This window comes from Nerophis ophidion, linkage group LG24 (genome assembly GCF_033978795.1).
Source record: "Nerophis ophidion isolate RoL-2023_Sa linkage group LG24, RoL_Noph_v1.0, whole genome shotgun sequence".
Lineage (NCBI taxonomy): Eukaryota > Metazoa > Chordata > Actinopteri > Syngnathiformes > Syngnathidae > Nerophis > Nerophis ophidion.
In genome coordinates this window covers 11,465,409-11,487,908 of record NC_084634.1, presented here as the reverse complement: position 1 = coordinate 11,487,908, position 22,500 = coordinate 11,465,409, and the positions used below count along the sequence as shown (strand labels likewise).

The window sequence follows — 22,500 nt, the reverse complement described above, 5'->3', positions numbered from 1 at the left end:
AGGTCCTGGGTTCGATCCTGCACTCGGGATCTTTCTGTGTGAAGTTTGCATGTCTTCCCCGGGACTACGAGGGTTCCCTCCGAGTACTCCGGCTTCCTCCTACCTTCCAAGACATACACCTGGGGATAGGTTGATTGGCATCACTAAATTGGCCCTAGTGTGTGAATGTGAGTGTGAATGTTGTCCGTCTATCTGTGTTGTCCCTGCGATGAGGAGGCGACTTGTCCAGAGTGTACCGCGTTGAAGGGAATAAACGGTAGAAAATGGATGGATGGATGGATGTTGGCAGTTCGCCATTTAAGATGTGGTTGGAAAAGCTTTCGAGTGTTTCCTCAAACCGCCGCATTGGTGATCCGCAACTGCCACAACACATTAGTTTATCATCATTAAAAATTACAATTTTAATATAACCAAAACAATAATCAAAATGACACCATGGCTAAAATCTAGGTAACATAACTACAAACTTAACCAACGTGAACACAGTAGATTTAAGCATAAAATAAAACAGAACAAACAACAAATGTAGAAACACATTTTTTACACTGGAGTTCAGGATGCGCATCATGCCGTCAACAAACTGGTGATGTGTAAAGTAACCCACCCTTGGTCCCGACATAATGTTTATATGTATATGTATGGATATGTATATGTATATAACTTAAAAACATTAGTAATTATAAAAAATACATCCCTCTGTCAAAATGTAAAAATAGAGATAAAGGCATTATGTCATGAAAAAAACTAATAACTTGATAATAATGAATAAAAAAACTGTTTATCTATATATATATATATATATACATATATATATATATATGTCTTGATTGGATTATCCAGAGAATAGTGCTCGATACCGTGGTAGAGCGCAATATGTAGGTGTGGGAAAAATCACAAGACTACTTCATCTCTACAGAACTGTTTCATGAGGGGTTCCCTCAATCATCTCCTGATGATTGAGGGAACCCCTCATGAAACAGTTCTGTAGAGATGAAGTAGTCTTGTGATTTTCCCCACACCTACATATATATATATATATATATATATATATATATATATATATATATATATATATATATATATATATATATATTTACACACACATTTTGGAGCCCCTGCCTCGAAAGAAAATGTTTGCCTTAGTGCCCTTCCAACTTGCCTTGGTAACCTAAAATATGGGCCCTCATTCAAAGCAACACTTGCCTTGACTTTAAAAGTAAACATTCGCCTGTGAAAGTATATACAGTATAGGCGTACTGTGGTCAAACCTTCTTGTCCTTGTCAGTGGTCTACCAGCCGCTTATGATCAGGATTCCTGTTAGGCCAGCAGAGAAGGCCTTGCTGGTGAAGTATAATTGCAGCGAATAAAGATATTCAATAGGGTTCTTGTTGTGGTTTAGTCGTATTGTGGGTTCAATTCAAATATATTTGAAGTTACATGAAGTTCTGATGGACTTCGTCAGACACTGTTCCAGGATTCTGACTTGATCTCAAATTTGATAATAGTCTCATTTCTCGTTTGAGACATGTTCGTACTGAAAATCTCATATCTGTATTGCCTGTGTTGTCTTCCATGTACTGTGTGCACTTGCATGTCTGTTCTCACCAACATTTTGACCATCAGGTTTTCCGGAATGGGTAACCTGCTAAAAGTCCTTACAAGGGATATAGAGAACTGTCCCCACTTTTTCCTGGACTTTGAAAGTAAGTCTGGCAGAAAAGAGAACAATGCGAGTAAGAAGTTTTCTCTGTGTGGGGGTGCAGTTTGTCTCTTGTCTCAAATCTTCCTGCCTTCTTTGGTCCGGTCTTGACGGGCAACTTTTTCGCTTGGCATGTTGTGTTTCTTTAATAGCTTTTAACATCACTTGAACTTTTCTTCCCTTCTCTTCCTCCTTTGTGTCTCCCCCCATTTTCTCTCTCTTTTGCAGACGCCAAATGGGGAATCTGTTAAAAGTTCTCACTTGCACAGAGCTCCAACAGGGGCCAAACTTTTTCCTTGACTTTGAAAGTGAGCATAGCGTTCCTTTCTGGTTTCCTCTTTCACCCCCTTCTTAGAGGTCCAGGGTCAGCGTCTTGAGCTTCTCATTGGCTGACGTCTCTTTTGTTTAGTGATGTTTTTAAAGCAACATTTGTACCTAATGATTTATGTACCCTTTCACTCAAATTGGAGCTGATCCTTGACCTCTGCTTTCTCCTTTTACTCATTATGTATGCATGTTCTGTTATCAAAATGTCCCTCACTTGAGCAGTACCGTAGATCCCTGCTGTTAACAGGCTAGACCACCAGCAAATAATAAATACATCTGAATAATGGTCACATCCATAACTAGATTGTGCAGTTCCGTTAGGAATTGCATGTGAATGCCAAATGTGCGCGAGCAGAACTGAAATTCCTCAATGTCCATGTTGAGTGGAGTGTGTAGACGGTGGAACTGTTCGAATCAGGGCTATGTAGAGGTTTGTATATTGCCTATTCATTAACAATTGAGAAAATTCTTGGTAATTCCGGGTTATTAGGGAATATTCGGAACCGAGAAACATGCTGGCTTGAATGTCCGGGTTGAGTGGAGTGTGTAGATGGTGGAATGGTTGGAATCGGTTCAGAAATGTGGGATATGGAGAAGTTTGTATATTGCCTATTCATGGTAATTGGTAAATGGTAAATGGGTTGTACTTCTATAGCACCTTTCTACCCCTTTTCAAGGAGCCCAAAGTGATTTGACAGTATTTCCACATTCACACACACATTCACACACTGACTTATTAACAATTGGGAAAATTCTAGGTAATTCCGGATTACCAGGGAAATTTCGTAACCGGGAAACATGTTGCCTTGAATGTCCAGAGTAAGTGGAGTGTGTGGATGGAGGAACGGTTGTAATCGGTTGAGAAATGTGGAATATGAAGAAGTTTGTATAGTGCCCATTCATTAACAATTGGGAGGAATTATTGGTAATTCTGGGTTATCAGGGAATTTTAGAAACTGGTAAGCATGCTGGCTTGAATGTCTGGGATGAGTGGAGTGTGTAGATGGTGGAATGGTTCGAATCGGTTGAGAAATGTGGGATATGGAGAAGTTTGTATATTGCCTATTGATTAACAATTGGGAAAATTATTGGTAATTCCAGATTATCAGGGAAATTTTGTAACCGGGAAACATGCTGGCTTGAATGTCAGGTATGAGTGGAGTGCATAGATCGGTTGAGAAATGTGGGGTATGGAGAGTTTCGTATATTGCCTATTCATAAACAATTAGGAAAATTATTGGTAATTTCGTATTATCAGGGAAATTTCGTAACCGGGAAACATGCTGGCTTGAATGTCCGGTGTGACTGTAGATGATGGAACGGTTCGAATGATGGAACGGTTCGAATCGATTGAGAAATGTGAGATATGGATAGCTTTTTTTATTGCCCATTCATTAACAATTGGGGAAATTCTTGGTAATTCCGGGTTATCAGGGAATTTTAGAAAACTGGTAAGCAAGCTGGCTTGAATGTCCGGGATGAGTGGAGTGTGTAGATGGTGGAATGGTTGGAATCGGTTCAGAAATGTGGGATATGGAGAAGTTTGTATGTTGCCTATTCATTAACAATTGGGAAAAATCTTGGTAATTCCGGATTATCAGGGAATTTTAGGAACTGATCAGCATGCTGTCTTAAATGTCCAGGGAGAGTGCAGTGTCCAGATGGTGGAATGGTTCGGATCGTTTGGGAAATGTGGGATATGGAGCGGTTTGTATATTGCTGATTCATTAACAATTGGGAAAATTCTTGGTAATTCCAAATTATCAGGGAAATTTCGTAACCGGGAAACATGCTGGCTCGAATGTCCGAGATGAGTGGAGTGTGTAGATGGTGGAATGGTTCGAATCGGTTGAGAAATGTGGGATATGGAGAAGTTTGTATATTGCCTATTGATTAACAATTGGGAAAATTATTGGTAATTCCAGATTATCAGGGAAATTTTGTAACCGGGAAACATGCTGGCTTGAATGTCAGGTATGAGTGGAGTGCATAGATCGGTTGAGAAATGTGGGGTATGGAGAGTTTCGTATATTGCCTATTCATAAACAATTAGGAAAATTATTGGTAATTTCGTATTATCAGGGAAATTTCATAACCAGGAAACATGCTGGCTTGAATGTCCGGTGTGACTGTAGATGATGGAACGGTTCGAATCGATTGAGAAATGTGAGATATGGATAGCTTTCTTTATTGCCCATTCATTAACAATTGGGGAAATTCTTGGTAATTCCGGGTTATCAGGGAATTTTAGAAAACTGGTAAGCATGCTGGCTTGAATGTCCGGGATGAGTGGAGTGTGTAAATGGTGGAATGGTTGGAATCGGTTCAGAAATGTGGGTTATGGAGAAGTTTGTATGTTGCCTATTCATTAACAATTGGGAAAAATCTTGGTAATTCCGGATTATCAGGGAATTTTAGAAACTGGTCAGCATGCTGGCTTAAATGTCCAGGGAGAGTGCAGTGTCCAGATGGTGGAATGGTTCGGATCATTTGGGAAATGTGGGATATGGAGCGGTTTGTATATTGATGATTCATTAACAATTGGGAAAATTCTTGGTAACTCCAAATTATCAGGGAAATTTCATAACCGGGAAACATGCTGGCTTGAATGTCTGGGATGAGTGGAGTGTGTAGATGGTGGAATGGTTCGAATCGGTTGAGAGATGTGGGATATGGAGAGCTTCGTATATTGCTGATTTATTAACAATTGGAAAAAGTCTTGCTAATTATGGTTTTTTAGGGAATTTTCGGAACCGGGAATCATCCTGGCTTGAATGTCCGGGTTGAGTGGAGTGTGTGGATGGTGGAATGGTTCGAATCGATTGGGAAATGTGGGATATGGAGAGGTTTGTGTATTGCCTATTAATTAACAATTGGGAAAATTCTTGTTAATTACGGATTATCAGGGAAATTTCGTAACCGCAAAACATTCTGGCTTGAATGTCCGAGATGAGTGGAGTGTGTAGATTGTGGACTGGTTCGAATCAGTTTGTATATTGCCTATTAATTAACAATTGGGAAAATTCTTGGTAATTCTGGATAATCGGAGAAATTTCATAACCGGGAAAGATGCTGGTTTGAATGTTTGGGATGAGTGGAGTGTGTGGATGGTGGAACGGTTCCTATCGGTTGAGAAATGAGGGATATGCACTCAATTGTATTCAGCCCATTCATTTTCATCCATCCATCCATTTTCTACCGCTTATTCCCTTTTGGGGTCGCGGGGGGTGCTGGCGCCTATCTCAGCTACAATCGGGCGGAAGGCGGCCATTCATTGTCAATGGGCAGAAATTCTGGGGAAAAGTTTGGGAAATGGAAAACATATTTTCGCCTTCACAATCCAAGGTTAGTAGTGTGTGGATGGTTGATAGGTTCAAATTGGGTAAAAAATGGCACAGGAATTTGAGTTGTAGAACTTTGAAAGTGTTGATTCATCTAATTGGGTTTTTCCTGTAAATGTGCAAATTTTGGAGCAAAACCAGGAATTTAAAAAAAAAGATGTAAAGGCATGAGAAATGTCCACGGAAATTCGGGCCAATTTTCAAACCTGCACAGGTCCCACATTTCTCACCCGATTTGAATCGTTCCACTTTCAACACATTCCGTTACATCCAGGAGATTCAAACTCCCATTTTTCATGTTCAGAAAAACTCCAGGAATTACCGGTTTTCCAAAGGACTACTTCCCCCGCTTTGCCCAGCTTTTCATTCCACACTTTTCCAATTGTCTAAACATTCCACTTAGTTTTTTTTTTTTACAAATTCTCAATTTTCCCAAAATTCCAGGAATTCCGAAATATCAATTCTCTTATTACGAAGTGTTGCTATGTCAACTTTTCCCGACCCATTCATATCCTCTAAGACAATTGTGGTAATATCTATATTTTTTTTACTTCCCAATTTCCCCGAGATTTCCAAATTTCCAGGTCAAAGTTTCAAAGTTCTCCATATCCCACGATTTTTGCCACCATCCACACACTTCACTCTTCCCACACCTTGTTGTCTGGTTTGGAAAATTCCCTGATTACCCGGGATTGCCAGGAATTTTCCCCCATCAAAAACAAATGAGCAATATGAAATCCTCTTCCTATCCCACAATTATTTTCCAATTCTAATTGTTGTAACTTCCACTCGCCATTCCAGCATTTCAGTTCCACTCGGGCACAGTATTCACACATGATTTAGTTTCGTGTGTCTCTCAATTCTTACCAACATAGGTTTTCTTGAAAACATCAAATAAACTGGCCAATTTTCAAAGTGAAAAAGCAAAAAGAAAATGTTTTCCCTGAAAACAGAAATTGACTAAAAAAAAACAAATGAAAGCAAATACTAAATGATTAATACACAGGGATCTACTGTATACATGAATTGTTTGAAAACAATTAATTTAACAGCCCTAATTCTCTTCATTCCTAATGAATACATGTTGTCCACACCTGTCTGCTTTGTGACGCCTTGTTTAGATGCACAGCCCACAGAAGGAGAGTGTGAAGTATGGAACCAAGTGAACTCTGTTCTCCAGGACTCTGAAAGCATCCTTTCAGGCCTCCAGGCGTACAAGGGAGCCGGACAGGAAATCAGAGATGTAAGGAAGCCCCCACAACCTGCTAGATGTACCTTATTTTCTGGACAATAGTATATAAGTATATATAAGCCGCACCCACTAATTTTTTGAAAACTTTTTTCCATATTTCACCCGCACCTGACTTTAAGTCGGAGATATATACGTTGTGAAATTAGTTATTTACTCAGAAATATTCTGTAAATGTTGATTTACATACTTTAATTGTTTCCAAAAGGTGTCTGTAACACGGCAGTAAAACGGGGAATCAAACAAAACAGAAGTCATCGTAACGGACCTTCTAGCTACGCAAGCTTACTCAGATAAACAGACTCAATAACTCCATGGTGAAGTTATGGTGAATATTCTGAGGAATTTGTGAAACTGAAACAATACAAAAATAATGCCATTGTATGTTAATAATACTAACACATACACTCGTAGACGCATTAGCTAATGCTAACGACGCTAACTTGGTTACATTACGAAAGCACGTACAAATATGCATGAAAACACTCCTACAGACGCATGGGACTGTTAAATAAGCATTAAGAGTGGCAAAAAAATCAATCCTGACACTCAGACAAATCATAGTTGATGCAGAGTATCTATTTCGTCTGTGCAGATTTACTTAAGCTCTTTTTGGCTTGTAAGTATTTGACTTAATTACATGTTATTAAAAAAACCCACTTTTCTTTTAAAGGGGAACATTATCACAATTTCAGAAGGGTTAAAACCAATAAAAATCAGTTCCCAGTGGCTTATTTTATTTTTCAAAGTTTTTTTCAAAATTTTACCCGTCCCGGAATATCCCTAAAAAAAGCTTTTAAAGTGCCTGATTTTCGCTATCTGCGAAGCCACTGTCCATTTCCCTGTGACGTCACATAGCGATGCCAATACAAACAGATTGTGGATACCACAGCAAGATATAGCGACATTAGCTCGGATTCAGACTCTGATTTCAGCGATTTAAGCGATTCCACAGATTACGCATGTATTGAAACGGATGGTTGGAGTATGGAGGCAGATAGCGAAAACGAAATTGAAGAAGAAACTGAAGCTATTGAGCGAATAGCTATTGACGCTACTCAGCCATGTTCGCCTTAGCATTGCCGGTTAAATGTGCAGATCAACGATCGGAAGTTTCGCATCATGATCAATTTAAAACCTGTCGATTGGTATGTGTTTGTTTGGCATTAAATGTGGGTGGAAGGAAACGCTGGATGGAAATACAGCTACAAATGTACATACAGCTAGCCTAAATAGCATGTTAGCATCAATTAGCTGGCAGTCATGCCGCGACCAAATATGTCCGATAAGCACATAAATCAATAACATCAACAAAACTCACCTTTGTGATTTCGTTGACTTTATCGTTGGGAATGCATCTGCTTTGAGTGTCGCAGGATATCCAGACATTCTTGCCATCTCTGTGCCATCTCTGTCGTAGCATCGCCGATAAAAACCAAACGAGGGACTTTCGCATCTCTGGACACTGGAGCAACTTAAATCCGTCGATTGGTCGTGTTTGTTTGGCATTAAATGTGGGTTGAGGGAAAGGCTGGATGCAAATATAGCTACAAATGAGGAATAACGATGCAATATGTACATACAGCTAGCCTAAATAGCATGTTAGCATCGATTAGCATGCCGTGCTAATCGATGCACATTCTACGTAAATCAACTTGAATCCGTCCCTGATCGTGTTGTTACACCCTCCGACAACACACCGACGAGGCATGATGTCTCCAAGGTACCGGAAAACAGTCGAAAAAACGGAAAATAACGGAGCTGATTTGACTTGCTGTGTGTAATGTGGTGGAGAAAATGGCGTTGACTTTGTCAAAATTCACCCATTTAGAGTTCGGAAATCGGCTAAAAAAATATATGGTCTTTTTCTGCAACATCAAAGTATATATTGACGCTTGCATAGGTCTGGTGATAATGTTCCCCTTTAAGTAATACAGAAATTGATCAGAGCTGTTTGTCTATTTTATGGAGGAATGTAGTTAATCATAGAACTGGCACCCAATGCTATTCAAAAACTATTGATTTATCTGTGTTGGCCCTGTGATGAGGTGGCGACTTGTCCAGGGTGTACTCGGCCTTCTGCCCGCATGCAGCTGAGATAGGCTCCAGCACCCTCCGCGACCCAAAAAGGGACAAGCGGTAGAAAATGGATGGATGATTTTGAATCGAGAATCAATTCTGAATTAAATCGTTACCCCCAAGGACCGAATCATGTGGTGCCCAAAGTTTCACAGCCCTAGTAAGTATGCATTGTTTTAGTTATATTATAAAACTTTCAAATGTTGTTTGGCGTGATCAATGAAGAATCCATACGAGTATAAACGCTATGGACAGATAGAAAACTGATCCGCCCTTCTACTTCCGGTTGAAAGCGCTAAATAGAAAGACCTACTCAGTGGCCTAGTGGTTAGAGTGTCCGCCCTCAGATCGGTAGGTTGTGAGTTCAAACCCTGGCCGAGTCATAACAAAGACTATAAAAATGGGACCCATTACCTGCCTGCTTGGCACTCAGCATCAAGGGTTGGAATTGGGGGTTAAATCACTAAAAAATGATTCCACCGCTGCTGCCCCGCTGCAAATTTCACCACATCTAGTGTGTGTGTCTGACAATCATTGGTACTTTAACTTTAACCCAGCCGCACATGCAACAAGCAAACTCATTCAAAAGATGGCGCCATACCACAAACAATGACCCAAAATGCAACACGGAACAACACAGGAGGTCCTTTATACCGACAGCCAGCAGACTCTATAATACATATGTTCCTTCTTGACTGCACTTAAATGTAGGATATATGTAGAATATATTTATATTATTCATATATTCTATATTATATATATATTATATTTATTATTATTATTGTCTATTGTGAGCGAACTGTGGTGCTGAATTTCCCCCAAGGATCAATAAAGCACTCTCCATTCTATTCTATTATATTCTACACCATTTCAGTGTTTTTGCACTTCCATCCATCCATCCTTCTTCTTCCACTTATCCGAGGTCGGGTTGCGGGGGCAACAGCCTAAGCAAGGAAGCCCAGACTTTCCTCTCCCCAGCCACTTCGTCCAGCTCCTCCCGGGGGATCCCGAGGCGCTCCCAGGCCAGCCGGGAGACATAGTCTTCCCAACGTGTCCTGGGTCTTCCCCGTGGCCTCCTACCGGTCGGACGTGCCCTAAACACCTCCCTCGGGAGGCGCTCGGGTGGCATCCTGACCAGATGCCCGAACCACCTCATCTGGCTCCTCTCGATGTGGAGGAGCAGCGGCTTTACTTTGAGTTCCTCCCGGATGGCAGAGCTTCTCACCCTATCTCTAAGGGAGAGCCACGCCACCCGGCGGAGGAAACTCATTTCGGCCGCTTGTACCCGTGATCTTGTCCTTTCGGTCATAACCCAAAGCTCATGACCATAGGTGAGGATGGGAACGTAGATAGACCGGTAAATTGAGAGCTTTGCCTTCCGGCTCGGCTCCTCCTTCATCACAACGGATCGATACAGCGTCTGCATTACTGAAGACGCCGCACCGATCCGCCTGTCGATCTCACAATCCACTCTTCCCCCACTCGTGAACAAGACTCCTAGGTACATGAACTCCTCCACCTGGGGCAAGATCTCCTCCCCAACCCGGAGATGGCACTCCACCCTTTTCCGGGTGAGAACCATGGATTCGGACTTGGAGGTGCTCATTTTCATCCCTGTCGCTTCACACTTGTTTTTGCACGTGTTTAATGTAAATATTTTTTATTTTAAAACAGAAAAGTATCGGCTTATGGTCCGTAATTTACTGTATTCACAGTTACCGTATTTTTCGGAGTAAAAGTTGCTCCTGCCGAAAATGCATAATAAAGTAAGAAAAACAACATACACAGTGGGGCAAAAAAGTATTAAGTCAGCCATCGATTGTGCAAGTTCTCCCACTTAAAATGGTGATCGAGGTCTGTAATTTTCATCATAGGTACTAGAGATGCGCGGCTTGCGGTCTCATCCGCGGAGTCCGCGGATAAACCGCGGGTCGGGCGGGTGGCATGACGAAAAAATCGATTTTAAACAGATTCGGGCAGGTGGCGGTTGAACCATTCGGGAATATTTATTATACATAGTTAAGGGATCGGCAACCTTTATCACTCAAAGAGCCATTTTGACCTGTGTCTCAAAGTAGAGAAGACAATAGGAGCCGCAAAACATTCTCGTGAATACCTGCTGGTGTTCAGCCAGTTAACGAGATTAAGGGCGTGCAATGAAGTCATTGCCTTTGATGCTTTTGACGTCTTCTACAACATGTACAAACTGTTCGCCAGTCCAGCAACATGTTGTATGTAGCCTCCGCAGACACACGCACATGACTGCAAGGCATACTGGGTGATACAGAGTACACTGAAGGTTGTGATATAAACAATTTTAACACTTACTAATATGCACCACACTGTGAAGACACAGCAAACATGACAAACACATTTCTTGAGAACATCTTCACAGTAACACAACATAAATACAACATAACAATTACCCAGAATCCTTTGCATCCATGACCCACGTGCGTCGGTAAGGTGGGCGGGGTTGGGGTCGCGGGGGGGTAAAATATAGTCAGAAAGAGTCATGGATGCAAAGGATTCTGGTTATTTGTTGTGTTGCGTTTATGTTGTGTTGCTGTTAGGATGTTTTCCTGTAATGTGTTTGTCATTCTTGTTTGGTGTGGCTTCACAGTGTGGCGCATATTAGTAAGAGTGTTATAATTGTTTATATCCCAACCATTAGTGTACTCTGTGTCACCCAATATGCCTTGCAGTCGTGTACGTGTATTTGCGGAAGCTGCATACAACATGTTACTGGACTGGCAAGCAGTTTGTACATGTTGTAGAAGGCGTCAAAGGCATTGGCTTCACAGCACGCCCTTATTCTCGTTAACTGGATGAGCGCCAGCAAATATTTGCGAGATTGGTTGCGGCTCCCATTGCTATCTTTACTTTGTGAAACGGGTCAAAATAGTTCTTTGAGTGGTAAAGATTGCCGACCCCTGATATATAATAACGGGCGGGGGGCGGGCGGTTGCGGTTTTGATAAAATGTTGGTTCGGGTGGATGGTGGGTGGATGACGACTTTAGTGATGCGGTTGCGGATTAAATAATTGCCTACCAAAATGAATACATGTATGATACAGCAGAGGATTGGGAGAATGTCATGTGGTCAGATGAAACCAAAATAGAACTTTTTGGTATAAACTCAACTTGTCGTGTTTGGAGGAAGAAGAATACTGAGTTGCAATCCCACTAACACCATACCTACTGTGAAGCATGGGGGTGGAAACATCAGGCTTTGGGGCTGTTTTTCTGCTAAGGGGACAGGACGACTGATCCGTGTTAAGGAAATAATGAATGGGGCCATGTATCGTGAGATTTTGAGCCAAAACTTCCTTCCATCAGTGAGAGCTTTGAATGGTTGACCAAATAGTTATTTTCCACCATAATTTACAAATAAATTCTTTAAAATTCCTACAATGTGAATTCCTGGGGGGTTTTTTTCACATTCTGTCTCTCACAGTTGAAGTGTACCTATGATGAAAATTACAGACCTCTGTCATCATTTTAAGTGGGAGAACTTGCACAAACGGTGGCTGACTAAATACTTTTTGGGCCCACATTGTCGCATTTTTGGGGGGAAATTTATTTGATAAAACCCAACACCAAGAATAGACATTTGAAAGGCAATTTAAAATAAAGAATAGTGAACAACAGGCTGAATAAGTGTACGTTATATGACGCATTAATAACCAACTGAGAAGGTGCCTGGTATGTTAACGTAACATATTATGGTAAGAGTCATTCAAATAACTATAACATATAGAACATGCTATACCTTTACCAAACAATCTGTCACTCCTAATCGCTAAATCCAATAAAATCTTATACGTCTAGTCTCTTACGTGAAGGAGCTAAATAATATTATTTGATATTTTACGTTAATGTGTTAATAATTTCACACATGGTCGCACCAAACTATGAAAAAGACTGCGACTTATAGTCTAAAAAATACGGTACATGTGACCCTCACCCAAAAGTAGTTTGACACCCCTGTTACGGGAGGAGGCTTAGGAAACAGCCCTGTGGTACTCCAGTAGTAGGGCTGATGAAGACATAAGCTTGGTGGAGATCTGGAAAGTGCAAAGTATCTGTGGATGCCAAACACGCTAAGAAGGGAGTCTGCTCACTTGTTTGATATACGTGTGCTGCTCTTTAGGCAATCCAGAACCCAGGTGACTTCATGCTCCAGGAGCGGGCCTGGAATTCCGTGTGCCCGCTGGTCATCAAACTCAAGAAGTTCTACAGTTTCTCTCTGAGGCTCGGTGTGTGCCGCAAGTTTTATAAGGCTTGCCCCCCCCCCTATACACACACACATGATCCCAATGATTGCTTCCGTGCAGAGGAAGCCCTCCAGAGTCTGCTGGAGTCCCTGACATGCCCACCCCACACGCCCACTCAGCACTTGGAGAAGGAACAGGCGCTGGCCAAACAGTTTGCCCAGATCCTCCACTTCACGCTACGCTTCGATGAGCTTAAGGTGGGGAGCGCTCCTCCCTCACGACCTCCCTTTGGACTAACTCCCCGTTTGCTTTCAGATGAGGATTCCCGCCATTCAGAACGACTTCAGCTATTACAGGAGAACCATCAGTCGAAACCGGATCAACGACATGAACGTGAGTTTTGTCCACAATACACTTCCGCTCCTTACTGATGTAACGTGCCCGCTTCAAGTAACAGTTATGCTGCAACAGGAAGAAAGGGAGTGCGGAAAAAGTGAGAGAGACAAAAACATCTTGGTGATGTTTCTGTATCAGGGGTAGGGAACCTATGGCTCTAGAGCCAGTTGTGGCGTTGTTGATCACTGCATCTCTCCCTTCCAAAGGCAAAACCTAGTAACTCGCTTCTAGCTGATTTTGGGAAAACAAAGGAAAATCAATCTATTTTGATGCTGTCTTAGAAAGATCTACAAAGTCATCAAACGTATAGATGTTTTCTTTAGCTTTCATTTTCTTGCCGATTGAGCCATGGATTGAATCTGCTCTCATGAACGTGTGCCCTTTCTCCAGATATTTGATCACAATCTCGGGTGGGCCCCATTCTGCGTTTGCACATCGGGCAAGAGCCGTGTACAGCGTCCAGTTTTTAATTTGACCTCCACAGTTATCTGCCCAAAAGAGTATGCAAGGGGAAAAATCAAGAACAATACATTTAATGAAGGTGCTTGCAACGTCCTGGGCCAATCTTCCAAATATCCCCTCGTGCCATATTATCACATAATCAGGTTGACCGTCGGCCCCCATTCGTGCAAATGTCTCATTAAAGACAATAAGGCGACTGACAAAGAAGCTCCGATTGGTCCCTTGAGATACTAGGTTTTTCTGTTGTATCTACGCGGTTATGTGGTAGTTGCTAGGTCCTGCCATGCGCGTGACAGCTTACTCACGGAACAAATTACAATATGGCATACACTAATGTAAAGCATATCACCTAGGAACTCCAAAATTATTATCCGCTCAGTTTTGACCAAAATTGAGTTACTGGGTTTTGCCTTTGGACGGGAGAGATGGCTCTCAGATACATCTTAGCTGACATTGCTTAACACAATAAGTATGAATACATTTGCTGGTAATCACAGTGTTAAAAATAATGTCTAAATTATAAAACATTCTCATGCATTTTAATCCAATCATGAATTTTCTATCACACCTGTTCAAGAAGTTGCATTATTGGTAATAAGTATCATATTTGTTATTGGTTAGCTTCAGAATAAAAATGTTATTAAAAATAATAAGGGACTTATTGTACTCTAAACATGTTGTTATTCATTAAAAATGCATGCATTTAGTTGTATTCAGTGTTAAAAAATATTATATGGCTCTCACGGAAATACATTTTAAAATCTTTGGCTTTCATGGCTCCCTCAGCCAAAAAGGTTCCCTACCCTTGTTCTATATGCTTTAGAAAATGGGAGAAGATGAGCAAAACACTCTTTGCTGAAATTGTGATCTTAGCAAAAGACAGTAAAAAAAATGTGGAATCTTCCAACAAGACAGCACAAATTTTTGAACCAGACTTGCAGAGGGTAGGGGTCAGACTTGTACAGGTACCAATATTTATGTACATTTTGACACTTCTCCAAGTGAAGGAACCCCAACAAAAATGTCATTATTGGCTTTATTTGAACATAAAATCCTACGATACATTAAATATACGTTAGTTATTGCAATCAAAGAAGAAAGTTGTCATGAAATAAGATGTTGAACATACTAGACATAGGGCTGGACGATATGGCCTTTTTTTTAATATCTCGATATTTTTTCGGCCATATCGCAATACGCGATATATATCTCCATATTTTGCCTTAGCCTTGAATGAACACTTAATGCATATAATCACAGCAGTATGATGATTCTATGTGTCTACATGAAAACATTCTTGTCCATACTGCATTAATATATGCTCATTTTAAACTTTCACGCAGAAAAGGAAATCACAACTAAGTCAATTGGCCAAAAGTGTATTTATTAAACAGTCATTAATCAGTGGCACAATCATTCATGTCATTTCCAAAACAGAACTTTTGTCAGTGACCTTTTAAAACAAGCTAATAGTGCACTTTAGTGCATGATGTCACTAAGGTGACATATCAAAACAACGCTAAATTAAAGTGCACTTTTTGTACAGAACGCCACTACAATAGTTAAAAACAAATAAAGTGCACTTTTGTGCATGATGTCACACAAGATATTTCAATAACTCAAATAAAAATGAGCTGCATAATAGGAAATCAAATAATGTTCGTCCTTCGCTATGTGGTAGGTTACTGCGGACATTATCTCTTTCTGTTGTTGACTATTTTTTTCATATCTTGTTGATCTGGAAATGTTTGCCTCGGCATTTTGATGGTGTGGGCGTGTGGCACCGAAAGGCGATGTTGACATGCAGAGTAAGCACTCTTCATTCTCTAGCAGGTGACTTTTCAAATGATGCTACCTATTAGCAGTAATGCTACTTTTTGTAGCAACGCTTTTGCCCCACACTTGACAAATTAAGGTTGTCGGTTCGACATCTTCCCACTTGAAGCCAAACCACCGGCAGACGATGGACCCCCTGCTGTTTTTCTTGGGAATGAATTCTTCATTTGTTACTAGATTTGCACCTACTTTCTCCCGTATTACCACTCGCACGGTTCCGCTAGCATCACAGCTAACATTACCCATGCTGCTACCTCTCGGCTCCGTGAGGATGTATGACGTATGTGTCGTATGTAAGAAGGTGCGCTTGCTCTCTGTGAGAAGGAGAGACAGGAAAGAGTGAGAATAGTCTGTAGTGTAATGCCCGCAGCTAAAAACAACTGCGTGAGAATGTATACTCGAATATCACGATATAGTCATTTTAAATATCGCACAGAGACAAACCCGCGATATATCGAGTATATCGATATATCGCCCAGACCTAACTAGACAACTTATCTTTTAATGATAAGCAAGAAAATAAACTTTTCTAATTTGTCTGCTGACATATGCAGTAACATATTTGATATTATTATTTTGTTAAAATTATGGGAAATATCTGCTTACTTTCTGTTTTAACATGTTCTGTCTACACTTCCGTTCAAATCTAATAATCAGTTATTCTTCTCTTGTTTGATACTTTACATAAGTTTTAAATTATACCACAAATTTGGATATGGATCCAATACAAAGTACTTACATTATCATACATTGGTCATACTTAAAGTTCTCCTGTGTCCAGGGACGTATTTAATGACTTAATAAACAATAACAAAAGACAAAATATTTTGTGATAATTTGTGATAATATTTTGTTAGCGGTTAGCTATTCTATCCTCCTACGGTGTGTGGTTAAGGATGTTTATAGGGCTGGGCGATATATCGAATATATTCGATACATCAATCAATCAATGTTTATTTACAGTGGGGCAAAAAAGTATTTAGTCAGCCACCGATTGTGCAAGTTCTCCCACTTAAAATGATGACAGAGGTCTGTAATTTTCATCATAGGTACACTTCAACTGTGAGAGACAGAATGTGATAAAAAAAATCCAGGAATTCACATTGTAGGAATTTTAAAGAATTTATTTGTAAATTATGGTGGAAAATAAGTATTTGGTCAACTATTCAAAGCTCTCACTGATGGAAGGAGGTTTTGGCTCAAAATCTCACGATACATGGCCCCATTCATTCTTTCCTTAACACGGATCAATCGTCCTGTCCCCTTAGCAGAAAAACAGCCTCAAAGCATGATGTTTCCACCCCCATGCTTCACAGTATGTTTGGTGTTCTTGGGATGCAACTCAGTATTCTTCTTCCTCCAAACTCGACGAGTTGAGTTTATACCAAAATTGATACATGGATGATAAAGCAGAGGATTGGGAGAATGTCATGTGGTCAGATGAAACCAAAATATAACTTTTTGGTATAAACTCAACTCGTCGTGTTTGGAGGAAGAAGAATACTGAGTTGCATCCCAAGAACACCAAACCTACTGTGAAGCATGGGGGTGGAAACATCATGCTTTGGGGCTGTTTTTCTGCTAAGGGGACCAAAATGGATACATGGATGATACAGCAGAGGGTTGGGAGAATGTCATGTGGTCAGATGAAACCAAAATAGAACTTTTTGGTATAAACTCAACTCTACATGTTTGGAGGAAGAAGAGTACTGAGTTGCATCCCAAGAACACAGCCACAGCGACATCCGCGGTACAGAGCCCACATGTCTACATCATAGGTTTGTCTCTGTGCAAAGTAGAAAATTACTATATCGTGATATTTGAGTATATGTTCTCATGCAGTTGATTTTAGCTGCGGGCATTACACTACTGTCTCTTGTCATTCTTTCTTGTTTCTCCTCACAGAGACATAAAACAAGTGCACCTTCTTACATACGTCACATACTGTCGCGTTTGCAACGTCTTACACTCGCAGAGCAGAAATAGCAGCTTGGGTAAAGTTAGCTGTGGCAGGTGATACTAGCGGAGCGGTGCGAGTGGTAATATGAGAGAGACAAGGTGCCAATCTCGTAAAAAATGGAGGAATAATAATTAGTACCCAAGAAAAAAAGCTGGCGATGGTTTGGCTTCAAGCAGGAAGATGTTGAACAGACAACTGTAATATATGTCAAGTATGCGGAAAAAGTGTTGCTAAAAAAAAGTAGCAGCACTACTAATTTGTAGCATCATTTGAAAAGTCACCCGCTAGAGAATGAAGAGTGCTTGAAACTCTGCATGTCAACATCTTTGGCCGGTGCCACACCCAACAAAATGCCCAAGCCACCAGCACTGACCCAATTGAGCCTGGCTTCTTCCCTTTCCAGATCAACACCGTAGGAAAAAGATAGTCAAAAAAAGAGATAACGTCTGTAGGAACCTACCACGCAGCAAAGGACATACACTATTAGATTTCCTATTTTGCAGCTTATATTTATTTGACTGTTTTTTAAATATCTTGTGTGACATCATGCACAAAAGTGCACTTAATTTGTTTTAAACATTGTAGTGGCATTCTGTACAAAAAAGCACTTCAATTCACTGTTGTTTTGATATGTCATCTTAGTGACATCATGCACAAAAGTGCACTAATAGCTTGTTTTTAAAATGTCTCTGACAATCTTGCACTTTCTCTTTTGAAATGATATGAATGTTTGTGCCACTGCTTAATGACTGTTTAATAAATACAGTTTTGGTCAATTGACTTAGTTGTGATTTCCCTCTCTGCATGAAAATTTAAAAGTAGCATATATTAATGCAGAATGAAGAAGAATGTTTTAATGTAGACACATAGAATCATCATACTGCTGTGATTATATGCATCAAGTGTTCATTCAAGGCTAAGGAAAAATATCGAGATATATATCGTTTATCGTGACATGACCAAAAAATATCAAGATATTGATAAACGGGCGTATCGCCAGGCCCTACATGTTTAGCTATTCCTTGTCCTGCAGGGATGATACTTGTAAGAAACTTACTTTTTTGTTGTCATTGAGGCGGGGATTAGTCATTTGAAGTAGCTAAAACGCTGCGTGGACGTTGTTAGCTGTGTTCTAAAGTACCTCCTGTAGAGGTACTCGCTTCAGTGTTAATGCTTCAATATTATGGTTAGTTTTTAATTCTTATGTCTCCACACCGTGTCTGCTTGTAAGTACTCTGTTCGTGGGCGTTGTTGATAATGCTCCTCTGCTCGTATTACAAACCCTGTTTCCATAGGAGTTGGGAAATTGTGGTAGATGTAAATATAAACAGAATACAATGATTTGCAAATCATTTTCAACCCATATTCAGTTGAATATGCTACAAAGACAACATATTTTATGTTCAAACTGATGAACATTTTTTTGGCAAATAATCATTAACTTTAGAATTTGATGCCAGCAACACGTGACAAAGAAGTTGGGAAAGGTGGCAATAAATACTGATAAAGGTGAGGAATGCTCATCAAACACTTATTTGCAACATCCCACAGGTGTGCAGGCTAATTGGGAACAGGGGGGTGTTCTACGGTCTATACATCTACGGTCCATAACATCATCAAAAGGTTCAGAGAATCTGGAGAAATCACTCCACGTAAGCGGCATGGCCGGAAACCAACATTGAATGACCGTGACCTTCGATCCCTCAGACGGCACTGTATCAAAAACCGACATCAATCTCTAAAGGATATCACCACATGGGCTCAGGAACACTTCAGAAAACTACTGTCTCTATATACAGTTTGTCGCTATATCTGTAAGTGCAAGTTAAAGGCCTACTGTGTTTGGCGGCATAGCACGGTTGGTAGAGTGGCCGTGCCAGCAACTTGAGGGTTGCAGGTTCGATTCCCGCTTGTGCCATCCTAGTTACTGCCGTTGTGTCCTTGGGCAAGACACTTTACCCACCTGCTCCCAGTGCCACCCACACTGGTTTAAATGTAACTTAAATATTGGGTGTCACTATGTAAAGCGCTTTGAGTCACTTGAGAAAAGCGCTATATAAATATAATTCACTTCACTTCACTACTGTAAGCCACTACTACCAACCACGCAGTCTGATAGTTTATATATCAATGATGAAATATTAACATTGCAACACATGCCATTACGGCCTTTTTAGTTTACTAAATCGCAATTTTAAATTTCCTGGGAGTTTCTTGTTGAAAACATCGCGTAATGATGACGTGTACGCGTGACGTCACGGACTGTTAGGAAATATTAGCACTGCGCACACACACAGCTAAAAGTCGTCTGCTTTAACCGCATAATTACACAGTATTTTGGACATCTGTGTTGCTGAATCTTTTGCAAATTGTTCAATTAATAATGGAGAAGTCAAAGTAGAAAGATGGAGTTGGGAAGCTTTAACCTTTAGCCACACAAACACACGGTGATTCCTTGTTTAAAATTCCTGGAGGTGCGGCTTTACTATGGATCAGAGCGGTCAAGCAAACATGGATCCCGACCAAATGTCAACCAGCAGTTTTCGGTGAGAAAATTGTGGTAAAAAGTCGCCACTTACCAGAGATCAGCTGAGCTTGAGCCGTACATACAGCTGTCGTCGACTTCCATCAGACACTGGCCTCAAGACACACATGGATACACCCTTCCGACTATCAGGTAGTATTAAATTCACTAAAACACTAGCAACACAGTAGAATATTAAGGGATTTCCCAGAATTATCCTAGTAAATGTGTCTAAAAACATCTCAATCCGTCCCAATGCAATCGCGTTTTTGTTTTTTTTACTTGATTTTTTTTTTTTTCTAGTCCATCGCTATCAATATGCTCAAAAAAAAATATTTCTTCCTCGCTCAAATTAATGGGGAAATTGTCGTTTTCTCGGTCCGAATAGCTCTTTTTGTTGGAGGCTCCCATTAAAAACAATGTGAATATGTGAGGAGCCCTCAACGGGTGACGTCATCGTCTGCGACTTCCAGTAAAGGCAGGGCTTTTCTGTTACTGACCACAAGTTGCGAACTTTATCGTGGATGTTCTCTACTAATTCCTTTACCTGCTGCATCGAGCCCACTCACACCTGGATAAGGGAAATGGCACTGTGAGGATCCTGTTCCTGGACTTCTCGAGTGCCTTTAATACCATCCAGCCCCGCCTCCTTCAGGACAAGCTCTACAAAATGCAAGTGGACCCCTGCCTGGTTGCCTGGATTTCGAACTACCTCACCGACAGGCCACAGTACGTCAGACTGAAGGACATCACGTCTGACACTGTGATCAGCAGCACCGGAGCACCGCAGGGAACGGTGCTGGCCCCTCTTCTCTTCACCCTGTACACCGCTGACTTCTGCTACAACTCAGAGCTGTGTCACATCCAGAAGTACGCGGATGACACAGCCATCGTCGGGTGCATCAGGGACGGCAGAGAGGTTGAGTTTCGGAACCTGGTGAGGGACTTTGTTGTCTGGTGCCACACGAACGTCTTGCAGCTCAATCCGTCAAAGACCAAGGAGCTGGTCATTGACTTTGGGAGGTCGAGTCCACGGTCACAACCTATTGTGATCGAGGGAGTTGAGGTACAGACCGTGGACTCATTCAAGTACCTCAGGGTTTGGGTGGACAATAAGCTGGACTGGACTGTTAACACGGACCACCAGTACAAGAAAGGACAGAGTAGGCTGTACTTCCTCAGGAGACTGCACTCCTTCAACATTTGTAGAAAACTCCTGTCGATGTACTACCAGTCTGTGGTTGCCAGTGTTCTGTTCTACATGGTAGTGTGCTGGGGGGGCAGTACATCTAAGAAGGACAGCTCCAGACTTGAGAAACTGATCAGGCGGGCCGGTTCTACAATCGGAATGAAACTGGACTCACTGGTGACGGTGGCAGAGAAGAGGACTGTTGACAAACTAGTGAGCATCCTGGATGATGCCAGTCACCCTCTGCATAGCGTTATCAGTAACCAGAGGAGCCTGTTCAGTGCTAGACTGCTTCATCCCAAGTGCAGGACTAATAGACTCAAGAACTCCTTTGTCCCACACGCCATTAGACTGTACAACTCCTCTCTGGGACGGGGGACGGGGGGTATTAGGATGACAGGGGATGCAAAACATTAACAGTGCAATACGTTTTCATAACATGGTCACTACTGCCTACTTTGTCTTGTTATATTCTTATTTTACTGTTATATTGTTATTCCCATTGTTTTTATTCTTTTTGTAATATTTCTCTATTTTGTTTCCATTTAAACCCCCATTATTTACTTTTTACTTTTTTCTTTAAATTGATCTCAACTCTGTACACTGCTGCTGGAATTTTAATTTTCCTGAAGGAATCAATAAAGTACTATCTATCTATCTATCTATCTACTAAATCCTTTCAGCAAAAATATGGCAATATCGCGAAATGATCAAATATGACACACAGAATGGACCTACTATCCCCGTTTAAATAAGAAAATCTCATTTCAGTAGGCCTTTAAAGCTCTACTATGCAAAGCGAAAGCTATATATCAACAACATCCAGAAACGCCGCCGGCTTTTCTGGGCCCAACATCATCTATGATTGACTGATGCAAAGTGGATAATCGTTCTGTGGTCTGACCAGTCCACATTTCAAATTTTTGGGGGAAATATTCAACATTGTGTCATTCGGACCAAAGGGGAAGCGAACTATCCAGAGACTGTTATCAGCGCAAAGTTCCAAAGCCAGCAACTGTGATGGTATGGGGGTGCATCAGTGCCCAAAGCATGGGTAACTTACACATCTGTGAGGGCACCATTAATGCTGAAAGGTACATACAAGTTTTGGAACAACATATGCTGCCATCTAAGCGCCGTCTTTTTAATGGACGCCCCTGCTTATTTCAGCAAGACAATGCCAAGCCACATTCAGCACGTGTTACAACAGCGTGGCTTCG

The 22,500-nt window shown here is 41.1% G+C and overlaps 1 protein-coding gene across 11 annotated transcripts in view; it reads left to right on the top strand.

The window, feature by feature from the left end:
- Positions 1–22,500, top strand: part of fam49a (family with sequence similarity 49 member A) — a 100,439-nt gene that overhangs the window by 61,510 nt on the left and 16,429 nt on the right. For 5 of the 11 annotated variants that reach the window (XM_061886517.1, XM_061886522.1, XM_061886518.1 and 2 more), the window contains 5 exons: positions 1,625–1,704; positions 6,490–6,611; positions 12,850–12,955; positions 13,034–13,170; positions 13,229–13,306. In XM_061886517.1, coding sequence (XP_061742501.1) covers positions 1,635–1,704; positions 6,490–6,611; positions 12,850–12,955; positions 13,034–13,170; positions 13,229–13,306 — 513 coding nt within the window. In that variant the 5' untranslated portion in view covers positions 1,625–1,634. Of the gene's footprint in view, positions 1–1,624; positions 1,705–1,928; positions 2,009–6,489; positions 6,612–12,849; positions 12,956–13,033; positions 13,171–13,228; positions 13,307–22,500 lie in introns of all 11 variants that reach the window. The other 6 variants (XM_061886513.1, XM_061886515.1, XM_061886514.1 and 3 more) reach the window with 4 other exon arrangements.